We start from the raw sequence: 18,268 nt of genomic DNA, 5'->3' as shown, positions 1-18,268 counted from the left end.
CTCCAGGGCTTTGGCACACAGGTGCTTTGGGCTAAAATTGGCATATTGACACGTGGCACAGTGACAGTGCTAACAAGCAGGTGTTTGGAAAGCAATATTTACCATGCTCATCTCCTTATTTACCCTGTTAACATGCTAACATTTGCTAATCAGCACGAAACACGGAGTACAGATACGACCGATGGGGATCTTGTTATTGTGCTGGTACTTCATCACAGTAATGGGCAATTGTCAATGTAATAAGAACTGATAATGACACGAGATGGAAATTTAGTGGATAATTAAAAATGCTTAATTTAACTTGAGAGTGGTACAAATATGTGTCTGAGATTTTATGAGAATCCACTGAGTAGTTGTTGAGATATTTCATTCAGCATCTCAAATTTCAGGAGATGTATTGTCTGCGAACCCTGAATGTTTGGTTCAAACCATAGGCTTGATGGCTACATATTTAACTAAGTGATATAATATGATAAGTGATCCTCATGTTGGCCCTGGAGGACCAAAAGTAATTGAGACTGATACTCTTGTGCAGCAGATTTCAAAGCAATCAGCATTTAATCTGAACCAAAAATATCAACCACATGGTGATACTACAGGAAAACTCGAGAAGTATTTCAAATTATTAGCATTCATCCGCTGGGAACCCTAAATATTTGTCAGCAGGAGCAAACCATCAAACAATTTTTTTTTAATTTGGATATTTCATTTCTATTAAAGTGGTTGACAGAGCGCAGGGGTGTAACCTGGCAATAGCCAGATTAATAATTGTGTAGTACTTGATAGCACTCCACAATATCAATCTGGGACCGCTCCATGTAAATCCGTTCGGAGGAAAGAGGCACGGATTGGACAATGCAACAGTATGTCCCGCCTCTTACAGGTTTGTTTTTAGCCAATCGCGGGATCTTTACAACGAGTGGAGCCAAGTGGTAGATTAAACTCTTACCAAAACCCGTAGGTAAAAAAGCACAAACATCTTTACCATCCAGAAATGCGCAAAGCGCCTCTCGTTGTTCTTCCTTCAAAGAAGCGATAGGAGATTCAGCTAAAACTGACTTAATAGCAGCATCTACACGATCGTTGTCCTCCGTTGCCATGTTTGTTTTGATCTACTGGTGCTTGGTGCCATCTTCACACCCGGATATCCCACCCCACACACGAATACTGCTGCGTGATTGGCCCGAACCAACTTGGTTCTGTACGAACAGTGAATGCGGGAGCGGAACAAGATGGTTTCTTGAGAGATTTGTGAACTCACAAATATCGCGAGAAATCAACTTGCTGGCAAGGTTAGCAGGGGTGTGCTGTGAAGCAAGTTCAACATAGCCAGACTTTATTTGTGTTAGCTGATTGACAAAGCCTAAATCCTAATTAGAGATAATGTGTATCACAAAGGTAGTATTCAACTTTCTGCGTTAATGCAGGTTTTTTTCATGAGGCTCTGTACATGTAGAAGGCATTTGACGTGTCATGTTCTTTTCAGTTTTGTACTTCCTTCTTCAGTTGAGAGGTACAGGTTGTTATGATGGAGAGCAATCAAGATTATTAAAGAGTGTTATGGTAAAGAGCACTTTTACCACAAATGATGCAAGAGAGGAATGCTGATAGAAAACTGTTAATCTCGTAAGTTAATACATTTATTTTACCTCTCACTGCTCTCTCAGTTTATCTCATATGTAACATGATAGCTGCGCTTTAGGACTCTTAAACTGTAAATTTCATTCATTTAGGTATGACGAGCAAGAAGACCATTTAGGTCTGATACATAAAAAATTACTTTCAATTTTTATTTTTTAGCAAATTAAAGTGAAATTAATGTTACTGATTTAATAGTCTCTGTGATAAATATCAATAGACTAATCATTTTTTTAATCTGTGTTCTACTAGCTGCAGCATAAGTTTGTAAAAGAGATTTATCAGGACAAAAGCGAGAAAACATATTTGTGTATTTTCTGCAAAACCCGCTGAATGCATGCATCGATTCTCGAGAGGACGCACAAAGTTTGCACAGCCAGTACCACACGGCTTAGTCAAACTAGTGAAAAGGTGGTGCTGCTTACAGTTGATTTAAATTCCAAACCGAACAGAACCTCATCTGAAGCAGGTTAGCCTTGTGGTATAAGTTAGCATTTCTGATCTAGCCAGCTAAAAACAAAACTCGCTTGGTGACATTAAAAACTCTGGCTTTAGGCTCAACATAACTCGCTAACCCGCTAATGTTGCTTCCTCGTACAACCTTCAGCACTGCTATCTGAATATCCATGGTACACGTCTTTTTCTCCATGTTTAGCTGTGATCCTGTCATGTTCACATGACTACAAAACTGTTTTAATCATTTAAGCTCTAAAACTCATAGAAAAGTGCTTGTTAGGTTTAAGCTTCAGTGTACCGCCGGCGGTACACCTACTAATTTGCATAGGAATTTCAAGAATGTCCGACGGGTGCAAACGCGATTATACAAACACTATACACCGATGGAAAGCTTAGATTCTCATGAATCCGCCGGTATAAACCACTTTCAGATGCGATTACCACAGCGGGTGAGAAAAACACATTTGTCCGACAAAAACAAATATTCATCCATCCGTTCTCTATACACGGCTTCAAAGCACACAGCGCGACTCACATTTCCGGGTTTATTATTACACACAAAAAAAAAAGATTCCACAAAAAACGGCCATAATCCAACGTTTTACATCAGATGACACAAGCCAGTAAACTATTTTGTCCAAAGCATGTCCTGAAGTCGGTATAAAATCCCCGAATCGGTCGTTTTCAAGGAAATGCACCTCCCGATGCGCGTCCAATATTCCCCGTATTTTTCGTAATTTTTTTTATTTAAAAATAGAATATTAGCGATTTTTTGTACTGAAAACGGCTGGAATTGACTGAAGCTTAAAGGGTTAATCACAGCTATGTGACATATACAGTATAATCCTTGATCCAGTAGAGTATTCTATTGATCTGCAGTGTTCCTTATTACTGTGACCGTCCCTAAAAATAACTAAAGGTTGACAAAGAAACCAGCTTGTCTGTTGTTGCCACAGAGAGTTTCAGATTCTATTTCAGCATTTTTTTAATGTTCGATTGGAAAAATGTGTTCTTTATTGTTTGAGTGCGCCATCTTTGTTTTATTGCTAATAATACTTAAAAAGTAAAAGTTGTTTTTTTTTCTCAACACAATATGTCTCTGTATGTCTGCGCACACATGTGTTTGTTCAAGATCTATGACTCAGTGCGCAATACGTGCATTTTTCCTTCCTTTCCATTTTTACACCGTTTCACAGCACTATTAGTTGGTTGACTGAACCACAGATGAGCTATGCTTTACAGAATCCAAATTACAGTAGAGCCATTTTTCATCCTGTGGAACTCTTCACAGGCAAAGAGCCATAGATGGGCCTGTTCACTTTCCTTATTTGTCCTTGTCTGCTGGAGGTTGCCGCTGGCTGACATAGCCTGAATTTAAGTGGACATCAATCTCGATAAAGAGGCAGAGCCCAGAGGAATATTACCTCCTCAATTTTTTTTTAGCTGTTTAGCCAGACAGAGCATGTAAGCATGTTTCAAAACCCCCAAACCGAAACCTCCAGTAGCAAGCAAAATATTTGGTTCATGTTGTGATTTCACAGCATGACATCTTTTAGGTTTTCATGTCTCTGTCTGGTAAGTCAGCGTCGCTTTTTGAAAAACCTCGACTCAGAATAGGACAAGATGCATGTATTTGCATGGCTGTGATGATAACAACATTTCCTCTGGTTGGCCAGGGGCCTATCTCAGCATTGCAAGAGTGATGCAGGGAAAATTTGGCTGAGAGTGGCAGCCGTGCCACAGCGGACTGGACTTCATGCTCTCCTCACAAATGAGAGTCATTAATTCTCCATGTAGGTAGAGTTTTTCACATGCGGTGCAAGAGTCCCTCTTCCTCTGGGACGAAGCCATAACCTGGCCTTACTCAACTCAATCAGTGCCGCTTCTTCTTATTCTCCTGCTCTCCTCTTCCTCTGTCTCTGCTCGTCTCTCCCCTGTTTCTGTCTGCTTTCCCTCAGCTATGTGAAGACAAAGTTCCCAGATCTCTCTGTTTGTTGAGCCCATCTGATAAGTTGCAGATAAGTCACCATTGTTTGGAAAGATTGCCATCATCTCTGATGCTGGAGGCATTCTGTTTTCCTCTTATTGTGAAATATGAGTTGTTCCCAGTTGGCTACGCTGACCTAAATTTTAAGTATTTGCACTTGACAGTTTTTAAAGCTTGTGTGCTTGAATTTAGATATTCTTTCTCGTGGGTTTGTTTTGTGAGCAGACGTACCTGAGGCAATTGAATGAATTTACATCATAATCAGATTCAATAGCAGGTTGTATGGCAATGGCAAAATGATTTTTCAAGAAACACAATAACACAAAAAGGAAGCATTTTAAGTAAACTGCAGTTGGATGTCAGAAAATCAATTAAGAAAACTGATCGGCATCATTGCTGATAGGCAAGTAGTGAGAATCGTAGTTTTTCTCGCTTGATTTTCCTGCCAGTGCAAAGTGTTATCTGCACTTATAGACCATATGGTGGTACAGTGATGCAACTGAATCCCTACTGTAAAAAAAAAAGCATTTGGCACTGACATAATCTGTATATTAAGATCTCAGCGAGCATCACGGGCTATTTGCAATTCACAGTGTAAACAAACAGAAGAGCTCTTCAAAGGCTCCAGCTTCAACATAATTGGAAAGGAAATGGAGCCAGAGCTGAGCTAATGTTTCTCAGCTTTTTTCCTCTGCTATTAGTGATCTGAGGTCCCAGAAGAATGAAAAGCTGGACAGGTCTTCCCTCAAAGAACTAAAGTGTAATTTAGATTTTTTTGTTTTTTGTTAGGTTGGTTGTTTGTTTCACGGAAAATATTTGTGTCCCAGTTTCCCCCCTATGTCTTTAACTTCTTTTTTTTTCAGTTTGTGTTTTCATAATTTCCCTCACCACTTTTTGGTCTGTTCTGTGGAAAATTATCTACTCCTTCACAGCTTGGGAATAAATTATATCATTCTCCTGTGATGGGTGGGATGATTGGAGCAGCGAGCCAAAAGAAATATATAACATGTTGCTCAAAAAACTCCCTTTTTGCATTCTGGTGCCGATTAAATTCGCTGTTAAGGGACCGCTTAAGAGGTCATTGTTTCTGTTTTCTCCAAATAACAGGATGACCTTATTTGGTTACGAGGTAATTGTAGAGTCATTATGAAAGCCTGCTGGTGAGGTCTTGTCTTGGGAGGTCTGTGGATGGAGAAACCTGTCCTGACAGACTGAGTCCTGTCTCCAGATCTGGGACTTGCTCAGTTATGAGTTAGTGGTTTTGTGATGTCCGGCTCCCCATGGCATGCCATTCAAACTCAGACCTGCCATTACAGAGACTGTGGCACATTAATATAAAAAGCCTGTGGGGTTGAAAGCACTTTAGCACTGTTTCGTGGCAATATCAATTTACTCGCTTAGCCTCCAAGGGCAACAGCAGTTGCCTAATTAGTGTGAGCTGCTGTGAAATTTGCACCATGAGCAGTTGTACATATTAAGTATTTTGAATGTTTTTTTTTCCAGAGCTATCAGAGGTGATGAAAACAAGTGGAGTTTGATAATGACAAGTGTCTCATGTTCAACAAGGCCTTCTGGCTTGCGTCCACGCAATATTAATGAGCCGCTGACCTTTCTCATAGCGGATGTAAATAAGTGCTTGGCTTTCAAAAGTTATATTAAATCAATGACTCATCAGTACGAATCACTGCGCGCAGCATAACAAAATTTTGTCGACTTGATTGAGGTGATCTCCATAAAAATTGAATTCGCCTCAAGAAGCATTCGTGCTTCATTAGTGTGTTGGTGGACTGTGATGAGAAGCGGGACAGTCAGTGACAACAGTGTGAAGTAATCAGAGGAGAAGATGCAATAGTTTGCCGTCTCAAACTGTGACCTCTGATAAGAAAGTCATGTAACAAGCCACAGATTCATTTTTCAGATTTTTTGCTTATTTATTTATCAAACTGTTAGACCTGTTAATATCAGAAAATATTAAAATTACACTTCTCGGAGGTCAAAGTGACCTCTGAGAATTTCATATTTTATTCAACTAAACGTCAAGAACTCAGATCTTTTCCATTTGCCTTAGTGTAACAGAGAAAGCAAATAAATCCTCACACTTGAGAACATTATACCAGATTTATATTTTTACTTAAAAAGGTACATTTTAAAGATAGTTTTGCAATCAGCTAGGCAAACATAATATTGCAGCATTGGAAGAAACTGAAATAAGTCGTCTTCAGTATGGGAATTGGGACACTGTGGAATAAATCTTTTTTCTGTTCTTTTTTGTGCAAGCTGGCATGCCACAATTTACGAAAACACAAGGAAACAGAAAAGACAGAAACAAATGAGGGAAACACATTAAATTGATAGCCTATGCACTGCATTTCCTAAAGCACTTTAAATACAGAAATACAGAAAGACTAAATGCACAAAACTCAACTGAGCTGCAACACAGTAGAGTTTTTTTTAAGGGGCATGAATGGAATCTTGTTCTACTTGCTGTTCATGATTGTGTTTTCTGCTTTTTATAGTGAATTTCTAACTTTGTTGTCAAATTTGGAAATGCATTTTGCTTGCATATTCTGAATGTTCACTGTCATGCTTCTAATATTTGCCTGGGCCACATCAGAATTATTGTCGCTAAGCATGTGAAAAGGAAGAGATGGACAGTCATGTTTTAATGCAATCATTTTCCAAGCACATTATTATTACTCTTTTCATTAATTGCTGTAGTAAAGGTCATTTTGTATGTTTGTGCTTTGCCACAAAATTCAAAGGTGTTTCTTCTACTAAATGTGTATCTGTTTCCACCTCTGTTCTCTTCCCTCCAACTCCACGCCTTTTCTACCACTGTTGTGACAGACGCCATGCTGCTGGTGGCACAGAGGCTGGAGGGACCGTTCAACATCGAATCTGTCATGGAGCCCATTGATGTCAAGATTTCAGAGGCCATCATGAATATGCAAGATAACAGTGCCCAGGTCTCCTACAGGGTATGTCAATTAGATGTATTTCCCAAAGAACAAAAGTAACACCTCAGACAGACTGCTGTTGAAGTCCAACTTGAAGTCCAAAGTGAAGAAGGAGATTAGCTGGAAGTCACACTGGGCTGTGTCGAAGGTGTGCATAGCAACACGTTCTAATTATGTCCAAGTTTAGGTCTTGTATTTGAATTATATGTTTGAATTTGGTCAGATAATCTTAGTTCAACTAACAGTAGTTAATGTGTTTCCTGTGTTTTACTGCATTTTTCTTTGCCCACAAAATTGTAGTCAGAAAGAAAAAAAAGGGTAGGTGGTTGTGAAGAATATTTTTCTTCCTACACAGATTCGGATGCCAGTTCCCATTCAAAGCTAAATGCTCAGTTGGCTTTCCCATGCGACAGATGCAGTTTTGTTTATGGTTTAAGTATATGTGGTGTTTTCCCAAAAGCCCATAAAAACTTAACTCTGCCATCTTAAATAGCATTGGTCGCAGCTCCTAGTTGAATCACCTATGAACGTGGTTACCTCAACTTGACACAGCGCAATGTCACACCGGTTGTGAGCGGTGAAGGCTTCACAGGACCTTAACAAAACAGCATGTTCTCCCCTATTTTCAGCGTCCTGAGTAATTCAAACCGCTGACAGTTGGGTGCCCATGTTTTTGTAATTGCAGGTTTTTCAAGGCTGTGGCCAGCCAAAACCCGCAGGAATCACTAGGTCTGCTCGTGGTGTTTCGGATGTGTTCAACGCCCGCTTCAGGCCCTACAGCCCAGAGGAGCGGCCTACCACTGCAGCTGGCACAAGCCTAGACAGACTGGTAAGGACACAAAGCCGATGCTGCTGTTTTCAGACGAGACACTGGCTCAGTGTAAACATCATTTGTCTTTCTGACTTGACACTGTTGATTAAAGCTGGTGATTTGCCATCGTAAGCCCCTGGAGCCGGAAATTAATTCTTTGTACTTGTCCTCCATTCAGGCCCCCTCTATCGATTTGTGTTTGTTAACGAATCAACAGCTTTAACCCAAGAGGGCAGTGGAAGGTGTGATGCACTGCGTTCAGCGCCCTTCTCATCTCTGTGTACTTAGCAAACAGAAAAGAAAGGGATGAAAAGAGATGGATAGATTTTGTGAGGCTGACCATATCAATTGTTGCTCCAAAGCACACCTTTTATTTTCTGTCAGATTATCTGTATGTTTGTTCGATAGGATCTTGATGCATGGATTTCCATCTCAAACAACCTTGAAACATAAAACGCAGCATCGGGGTAAAGGTTAGCACATGGCTGGCAGTCCAATTCAGCTGAGAGACAGTTCTCATCATGGATTACCTTTGCAGCCACAGTGCCCTTCCTTTCTCCCCTCTGGCCCTATTCATAGTGAATCTTTATGAATTGGATTACAGTGATGTTGGTATTTACTGCTTTTTACACATACCTAGATGTATAGAAAGTACCAAAAATAATAGTTTTGTTTAGAGGATCGCTCATAATGTTAAATACACGCCCAGTCTTGTCAAATGTCTTAGTGTTTTTCTGTCTGGCTAATAGGTTATTTAGTTGATGGGTACATCATTTGAAAAGCAGTCCTTTTTGGCCATATGGCTTTTGAAATCCCACAGCCATAAATGAGGTATTTGTTTTGTTCAATGCTAATTATGTTTTTGCACAATCTAATTTATTCTCGATGCATTTTTGATGTCTTATGTACAGCAGTACTCCTTTTTAAGCTTTGCATGTCCATCAGTGATTTTTTTCCCACCTACACTGAATTAATTAAGACTTTCTGTTTTCTCGCCTTTATGCTGCAAACCAGAGGATTGTTTGGAGTACGATGCAACACAGTGTAAGGTTCAATATCTTATAATTCATGTATTTTTTTTGCTGGGACTATTGTCTGTTACTGTTTTATGTGTTCAGACTGGAAGCAATAATGATGTTTTAATATTACACAGACAAGGTTGCAGAGTACTGTGTCAAAAGCATCGGAGACTTCCACTAGGCAATCATTGTGACCTGTAAATCCCAATGGTATGCAGCGCCTAGTGTGCCATAGTCTCATTTTCATCTCACATGGGAGTCAATGTCACATAGTCTCATTGGAGTGCTTCTTGTGATTTATTAAGTGTTCTAATGCAAGAACTCTTCAAAGCCCGATAATGTGGTGTATTGCGGCATCAAAGTGTCAGCTGTTAAACTCGGTATTTTACAGTCGAGCTGCTAACACCACAGAGATTGTTGAACACGTGCCACGGTGTCCTCAGCTGGTCCGGATTCCTCTCCGAGATCCAACATAAACTTTCATTGACCGCCATATCTATTCAAGACACATCCTGGTCCAAGACCCTCGTAGCTGTAGCTAATAGAGTGAAGTCCTCGAGGAACCCGACCAATCAACAGACGACCTGCTCCGTCAGAGCTGGCAGAGGGGAGAGCTGTGAAGAGTTGGTGGGGGAGTGTTACAGACAGCATCTGTTATAATGGTACAGTGATGCAGGGGCTCGCTCCAGAAAATGAAGCTCAGTGACAAGAGCTTATTTTTGACATCCCATAACTAAACCAGTTTACCTGAGCAGAAAATTCCATTATCAGCACGCCTGAGGTATCATGCTGATCTGGACACAGGAAGCTGCAGATTATGACATCTCTGTAATAGGCTGTACTACGTGTCATTCGGATTGTGGAAAGTAAGGGGAAATGTATAGTTTGTCTTTGGGCTCGATGCAGATCACATCCATCGCCTCATAATGAGAATCTGAACTCTGCTTTCCATAGATTTTGGAGTTTCAGAGACTGAATGCTTTGAATGCTTATGCCATTTCAAACAAGAAACGAGCAGCCGCATGCAAATTAAGCTACGCTGACTCATAGCCAAGTACATTGCAAGCGTCGAACAGATTTTTGGGGCCACATGAGGGGACCAAAACAAGCTAGAAAGTCACCACTGAAAATTTCAGTAATATGGCAAACTTACTATCAAACAGTTCCATTTTTACTCATCCAGCAGATACACAGCAACATTAACTTGACGTCATGTTGCAGGCAATTTGATGAATATTCACTTTCCCCTCTGCTGTTTGGCTTCCAATAACTCTTAGTGGAGATATATGGGTCTTTAGCTGCTGAATGCTCTGCTCTGTTCTCTGTTGTATCCAGTCGCTGACTGTCTGTCTGCTGTTTGATGCTGAAAAGACAGTGTACAGAGCATTTCACAGAAAACAACTACTCTGGTCTGTCTGAAAACAATGCTGATGAGGGCATTCAGGGTGAACCAAAGAACAGAAAAAGTAGGCTGGAAAACCAAAGCAATGACAGATAATACTTTTCAGCAGTGTTTTGTTGCTCTACCTTGCACTTTAAAATACTCCAAAGATCTTCTATTGGATTCGAGTTAGGAAACATATTGCCCAGATCATAGTTTGCTTTTTTTCTCGTTAAAGCTCGTTGCATAGTTGTTGCATTGTGTCTGGGATCATACTTTTAGAGGGGTGTTTTTACTCAGTTCTATAAATTCCATCTCCCCTACACCTCTTGCTTTCCCGTATCATCTCTCTCCCAACCGTGTGTTTCATGGTCGGTACCATCCAGTCACTGTGGTAGTCCTGGCCGGGTCCACCCCAAACATACTGGATCCCATTGGATCCAGACAAATTTGTTTTGGTTTCATTTGACCAAAGAATGTGCTGCCAAGATTCATCAGACTTATTTACATGCATTCGGGCAAAGTTTAATTTTGAAGTTTTCTGCCTTTTGTAAGCAATACTTTCCTTCTTGGACTTCGTCCGTAGAGGCCGACAGCACACGATGTCATTCACACTGTCTCACTGAAGCGCCAGTTTCCACAAATATTCCCTGTGCCAAGTCATAAGCACTTATGTGTGTGTTTTTCGATGCAAGATTGCATAAAATAGGGAATTTGTGTGTGGCATCATTTTTCAAGGACAGCTGCTGCGCCTTCTGTTATTGGTAGTATAGCTCTTCCTGTACCTTCTAATCACCACTACAGCTTATGTTCCAGGCTGTTTCCCAAGAAGTATGCTCCTATATAGCTACACTGCATTCTGGGATAATTTTCTGCCCAATTATGTTTGTTTGTGATGTGTCACTAATGCATTTATAATCAACATGTCTTTGCTATTTATTTTATTGCTTTCCAACCAATCATGTACTCGATGGGGTGAGACTTATAACCTTGTAACCCAGAAAATGCAGAAGCCTAAAATAAGTTGGGAAAAGGCCATATTTTAACCATACCGTTAGAATTTTCCTTAACCTATCCAAGTAATTTTGGTGCCTAACCCTAACAAGATTTCTGGCAAGAAGTTTTCGTGGTACTTGTGGAATGTCAATGGTACGCATACCATATCTAGAATTCTGACATTTATAAGTAGAATATGGTCATCACTTTCAGTTATTACTGGTAAGCTGATTTTTATTCCACTGAGGTTATTCTTTGGGGCCAGTGTTTTTGATGTTATTAATCCAACATGTTTGTTTTTAATTAAGCTGAAGTTCCATTCACATCAACTTAAAAAGATGAACTGTATACAGATTAAACTCATTCACTGCAAGCAACAGCTGTCAGTACACGTCTCACTAGAAATATTACGTTAACAGCCATTATCATAGCCTATAATTACTTCCCAACTGTGTGAAGACATTAATTGAAGAACAGCTGTGTTTTCTTAGTAAGAAGTGTGCTGTCCCTCGTCCAAACTAAAGCGCATCTGTCAACATGATAAGGTTAACCTCACTGAGCACTAAAACAGTTACATCAGGGGTGGCAGTGTGTTTAATCTCATGCATTAAAAGTGACTACATGCTGAGTGCGGATGTGTAGCAGCATCTAAATGAAACAGACTCAGTGGCATTCTGCATTTAGCATTCAGACAAACACAAAATGTGAAAGTATTGAATGACTTCATTGGCGCTGGTTTGGCTGACATTGAACTATGTTGGTTGTGCTCATAAGCTACCACACACATCTGCTCGGAACTCAGCTCCACGTTTTACCTCCAGCTGTCAAAAATCTAACAGTATAACATTGGTTGTTAACACCCAGCAAGCAAGCAAAGGCATGGCAAGGACATGCAGAAAACTGTCCATGAGTGCCCTAGTTATAACCTTACATTTGTACTTTTCTAACTTGCAGAAAATGTAATGTAATTCTGGTGAGGTCCTGCTGTTAAACTCGCCGCCTCATATGGCTACAGCTCACAGGCAGAGAATGCACTGTTCTTGGTTTTGCAACATGGAAATGTTATTTCACTAGATCGTTTTTAGAACACTTTATTATAATACCAGACTATGAAAAAGGGAGCAAATAGAAAAATCATCTTTGTCGTAATGATTGCATATATGTACTGGCTTTTCATTTCTAAAAGTCTCTAAAAAAAAAAAAAAAGCTATGGATTTGGTGTAAAGTGTAGTGAGTCGGGAAACATAAGCCACTGAACTAAATACTGAAACAGGTGGTCGGTGGATGCAAACCAACCCAGTGAGGTGAATTATTTATGAAAATCAATTAATTATCCTTTGTTATTTATGAACTTGGTGCTTGCTTCTTTCCTTACACAGTTGAGCTCAAGCAATCCTAGATTTTTGGAGTTAATGCCAAAAGCAATTTTTAGTGAGTTAAACAAGTCCAATATTGATATTCAGGCTGATATTCTTACATATACAGTATGCATATATAGAAAATTAGAGTTCTGTTGAAAGAGGGAAATTATGGCTGCATTTTTTTAGTAACTTTCCAGTACTGTGTTTAAAAAACTAGTTAGCAGCTTCCCCTGAAGACACCAGTCGACTCCGCACCACCATCTGTTTAGCTGTTTTACATAACCTGCTACATGTACAGCTGGCGTACAGATTATTGCAAACAATGGTGTTTGTGCTGCTCTGTGGGACAGACTATATGACGATACTACCTCGAAATGATCTCAAGCATCGTTTTGTGTAAAAGTTTCCATATCGTATATCAGCCATTCATATTTCGGTCGAGCTCGATTATGCAGTACATTTTAATGTGACAGTACTCACTGTGCCTCCATATCCTCGTAGCAATCTTTCCAAAAGGATCTCATCTTGACAAAGTATATTTTTTAGTATTTTAAAGATGGAGGTGTCAGACGATAACTGTTTTCGTCACTTGAAAGTTCGGCCGCAATTCTCAGTTCTCTTTTAATACCTATCATGAGCAAAAATATAGAAGATCAAAGACTGATTTCAACCAATGGCAGCTCTTTGCAGGCTTGTTACACCTGAGAAATATCACACATCACATTAAAGCACAGTGCCTTTGGTTTTACCTAAAGCGTCTGCTCAGTCTGCATGTCTTAATTGAAACTATTTCCATACCTCTGCGCTGTGCGTTAGGAGTAGGTGCAAGTTGTTTCGAGCAGCCGTCTCATGCCATCATTAGCGTGACAGCATATATGTGTTTATTCTGCAGCAGGGACATGACTGGGTTCAGCTCATCTTTGTTGTCCCACACACTGTCCTCGTTTACATTCTGCCACAGGATAATTACCCGTGACAGTGACACTGCTCAGCCTTGTGAAAGTTGACAATAGTTTAAAGTGTCCTTTGATAAGAACTTCTTGTCTGGATTTACTGTTAAGTTTGCGAGTCAAAGAATGAGCAAGGGATGGCGGGGAGTGCCTGTGTTCATTTCTTCTGTTGCCTATAGAGGAGCCTGGAGGAGCAGGCCCACCTCCAGCTCAATGAGCCATGACTGTTTAATTGCCTGACATTCTGTCAGAGCACACACCCTCAAAGCTCTGAGAGAAATGGAGATTTTAAAGTCCAAAGAGGGGATAAAGGCACAACAGACTGTCAGGCTCAGAGGCGCATTAAAGATAAGAAGTGGAGCTTTTAATTTGACATTTGTAACAAGTTTTGTGCAGTTCAATTTAGTGTAGTTTTATTGGTCCTTTTTGTCTCCCTTGTGTAATACACGGTTTACATTTTATCGCCGGGGCACTATGGCACAACAATAAAAGTGCGACACAAACAAGACTAGACTGAAGGAAGAGTCTGTTGGGAACAATATTTGTCAGAATTTAAACCCGTAATCTATGACTTCAAGCTCATGAGTTGCATTGAATCTTCTTTTTACACCCTTTTGAAGATGGTTCTTGAAAGTCAATCAGATGTATCAGATATTAGTTTTAAATTATTAGGACATCGTTAGGGACGCGAAGGTCATTCATGTACATGGTCTATGACTAAATGAAAGTTAAGTCAGCAATGGCAAGCTCAGACATCCTTGATGAATTCAGAAAACTCTCTTCAAAAAAAATGGAAAAAGAAAATTTAGGTCAGTTAATTTATGTGTATGTATTGAGTTTTTCGTTTTTTGTTTTTTGTTTTGTTTTTTTTAAAAATCAGGCACAATTTAATTCTTTTGACATTAAAACAGTCTTTCTGCCAAAAGTACTTCTAACCAGTAAAAGAGAGAAAGCAGGAGAATTCATTTACTTACTGATTACCAATTAAGAACTATTTTAAGTGGTGTTCATAGAATCAGATTTTCAACAAAATGTTTCAGTTATCTCAGATGCAGTTTTCACAATTTTCTTAATAATCAAAATCAGCAATTACTTTTTTGTTTTTCCATGCACACAAACATGACAGAGGGTTGATTGTTATGACTAAACACATCAAATGGAGAAGCTATAATTGTAAACAAATTACAGCTCCCCCTTTCATCTGCGTAGATATAATTAACTATGGACTCTGTCTGCATCTCTCCGTCCATCTCACCCTGTCATCGTTTCTTGTTCTTTTGCTGGATTGAGGAGACCGTTTTGAAAACCAAAGTCAACAATCAAGTATGGCTATCTAGTTTGCAGTCAGGCATACAACCCCAGATTAGTCTAAACTTGCTGCAACAAAATTGCTGAGTGCTGCTCAAAAGTGGAACAGAGAAACAAAAATACTTTAGGAAATATTTCTTAGGCAGTCTGCTGGACACTTAGCAACGGTTTCCAACCTGGCATCACAAGATAAATACAAAAGAATTAAGAGGATGAAAAGAAAAGTGTGTCTAACATTGAAATAAATTTGTTAGTACCTCAAACTGACTACAATAGAGTGCCACTTATTGGCAAATGAATACACTGATACTGGTATATCTGCAGTAAGCGAATAAGAAAAACACATCACATTTGCTTATGTTGCATGCTATTTGTCTTCCAAACTAATTCCATGTTGCAAAATCACATATGCAACATGTATGAATTCCCTGAACTCACATTTAAGACAAGTTCTCCCAGCGGATGAATGTAAAAGCAGCTTCTAGTGACAACTTCTGGAAAAATTTCTTTCTCCACAGTGAAGGTCGAACATTCAAGTGAAATAACAATAAGCAAAACACATTTTCAAGCTGAATGAGACTTTATAGAAAATCACCAAAGCCATCTCTCTCCCTTCGACATCAGATCGTTCCTTATCTTGCACATGCCTATCGCAGTAGGTAGGAGACCACTGAGTCAAAAAGAGGAAACACTCCTTTTGGTTCGCCCTGTCGGTAAGAAAAGGTGGCAGCATGGCGGATCAATGCGTATAATGGCTGCCCAGCAGCAAAGAGGTTTTGCACTTGAGTTTCCCCGTGTTTGTGTGTGCTTTTTTCCCCTCTCTCGGTACTCCACTTTTCTACCACCGAGGTATGCAGGTCAATAAATAGCTGCTAGGTGTGACTGTGCGATTGTCTGTGTTTGCTGGCTTTGTGATAGCCCGGTGATCTGTCAGGGATTTTCTTTGCTTTTAGCCAATACATGGGCTCCAGCCTTCCATGATTCTGATTAGGAGTTCATGAAGAGTGTGAATGAAAGGTGCAAAAAGGCAACTTTTCAGCTAGACTCCGGTGATTTGTCACTTGAGTCTTGCCAGGGACAGCATATCGAGTTGCATAGTAAATCTTTTCACTGTATGGTGTGAAGTGGAAACTGTGTTATTCTCTGCTTACTTACATGATAAGAGAGATTATTAATTCATACAGTTGGTACATGGATGAACTGTGATAGCACAACATGAAGTAAAGCTGAATATTCATGTGCAGGATCTCTTTTCTCTCATTCTTTGCCATGTTCAGTCGGAAACACTGAGCGAAACATCCGTGTGGTTTGTGAAGTCAGTTGTCAGGAGAAAAACGCAACCACTCCTTTCCAGAATCTTGACCCTGGCATTATATTTCTTCAGTCCAGGAACATGTCAAGCCACTGAAACATTCTTGTTTTGGATACAGCTTAATGGAAGTAAAGTGGGCCTATCCACATCCCAATTCTCTGAGTTGTTTTATCTACTGACTCTTGCCCAAGACATGCAATTATGGAGATTCCACAGATTCTAGCATAACTGATACTTTTTCTAAGACCACACAAAAATAAATAGTCTAGCCGTGCATATGTGGCAAGATACTTCAGGGCACTGTTTGACTACAAGTTTAACAATTCTCTGGGTTAAGGGCTGGCATTCAAGCATGAACGTTCGACTGCTAAAATTAAAGCCTCGCAAATTCCAAATAAACCTTAAAATGTAAATCAACCCTTTTGCTGCACCTGTAAATGAACCGAAACAGACTTGGCCTATTTTTTGTGCAACTCAATCACGGCATCAATTTATCACCGGAGAAATGTGGAAAATAAACACGAACTGAAAAGCTTCATTACTGACGAACATCATTAGCGATGGGTATTACAGAATGTCAGTAATCTCTTTTAAATGTTCATGATCTGTTCCCTTTTTAAAACAAGCTACCTGTGCAGCATACAGCAGTCGTGTTATTGGTGGTGTTTGCTATTTGCTCAGAAAACAAGCCGGCAAAAAACAGAAAAAGAAGTTGCCCAAGAAGGTATGATGTCAAGGCGCCGCTTTCTTAGCACAACAGCTGTGTTTACTGTTGGTGAGCTAAAACAGAAAGTAACTTCCATTTCCAAATATGATACTTGGTGTGCTTACAAATATGAGAAGCTGCGGCGTCACACCACATGCAGATGTTCGGCAGTTTCAAGTGGGCTGAAAGTTAAACAAGCTGGTAAATGTGCACTTGCATTGTTCAGTTCTCTTTTTCAAGCCTTCCTATCAGTGCTTCAAAAGATCCAAAGTGCAGACGCTTTATTTACTTAAACGGGCACACCACAGGTCTTTAAAATGGCATTTTAAAGCATGGTGTTAGGTTTGCTTGTTGTCAAACGGGAAACCAAGAGTTTTGGGTGGAGCTGCTGTGGGATAAGGTTGAATGCCGGGAACTAAGATGCTGGGATTTCCCGTGATTTCTCGATAAAATATGCTCCTTTTAAAAAACACCTGCAGTAACCCAGGATTTTTACATTCAGGGATTTTTTTTTTTTTTTTTTTGCATGTGACACAATAAGACCAGGCAGTACCACCTAAAATATGACAAATAACTGACAGAAAAATCATGGACTCTGACCCCAAGTATCAATTATTTAACATTTTGCAGGAGGAAAACTGTTGTTTTAGCAAAGCTTTTTATTGTTTTCATGATATTTGCAGCAAAATCTATAATCTAGTTTTCTACTGTAATGTACCAAACTTTGTGTCTGTAAGAGGAACATCTATTTCATATTCTTAGGAGCACGTTCACACTGGTTGAGCTAAACACAAATTATTACTTTTTGTGAAAGTAAACAGATCTTTAACTGGACAGGCTGAATTCTGGGCAGAGTTTGTGTTATATTCTTTGAATACTAGTATAATTAAAGGGCAGCAGTAATGTGTAGTAGGCCTTTAAGTTCACAATCAAGGTTTTTGCCTTTTTTATTGTGTCCATGTAGTGTTTTGTATTGGCTGAATATTTCTGCCTTGAAGCTACAGATCCTCTCCAAAATACAGATTCATGCTTCCAGGGTTTCATCCAAACAGATCTAATATTCTCCTTCAGAACTGATGTCTAGTTGGAATATCTATGACCTAAATTGCTCTAATTTTACAACTTCCCATTGTGTAGGTCTGAGTAGTTTTACAGTGTTTAAGCAGAGTTTTAGAAGAGCTGGAGTGCTTTAGCTGCAGCAAGTAGAAAGCACGTGAGAACTTCACAAATCTGCACAGTCTACAAGAGGAAATGGTATAGAGTTACATCTAAGCTATTGCGAGGCATTTTCGTGGAACACAAACTTCTAAATATGCAACTTGGACGCACATAGATGAGTTTTTAGGGATTTAATCAATGACCAGAGAGCTTGAATTATTTATGCTA

At 39.6% G+C, this 18,268-nt stretch overlaps 1 protein-coding gene across 2 annotated transcripts in view; it reads left to right on the top strand.

Moving 5' to 3' along the window:
• The window catches only part of gpc6b (glypican 6b), an 88,370-nt gene that overhangs the window by 50,603 nt on the left and 19,499 nt on the right, over nt 1–18,268 (top strand). The window contains exons 5-7 of one of the 2 annotated variants that reach the window (XM_022190796.2): nt 6,929–7,059; nt 7,724–7,867; nt 8,864–8,893. In XM_022190796.2, the coding sequence (XP_022046488.1) occupies nt 6,929–7,059; nt 7,724–7,867; nt 8,864–8,893 (305 nt within the window). The remainder of the gene's footprint in view (nt 1–6,928; nt 7,060–7,723; nt 7,868–8,863; nt 8,894–18,268) is intronic. The other variant, XM_022190797.2, reaches the window with a different exon arrangement.

This window comes from Acanthochromis polyacanthus, chromosome 14 (genome assembly GCF_021347895.1).
Source record: "Acanthochromis polyacanthus isolate Apoly-LR-REF ecotype Palm Island chromosome 14, KAUST_Apoly_ChrSc, whole genome shotgun sequence".
In the NCBI taxonomy this organism is placed as follows: domain Eukaryota; kingdom Metazoa; phylum Chordata; class Actinopteri; family Pomacentridae; genus Acanthochromis; species Acanthochromis polyacanthus.
The sequence above is the reverse complement of the archived record's forward strand: the minus strand, read 5'-3'. Positions and strand labels throughout refer to the sequence as shown.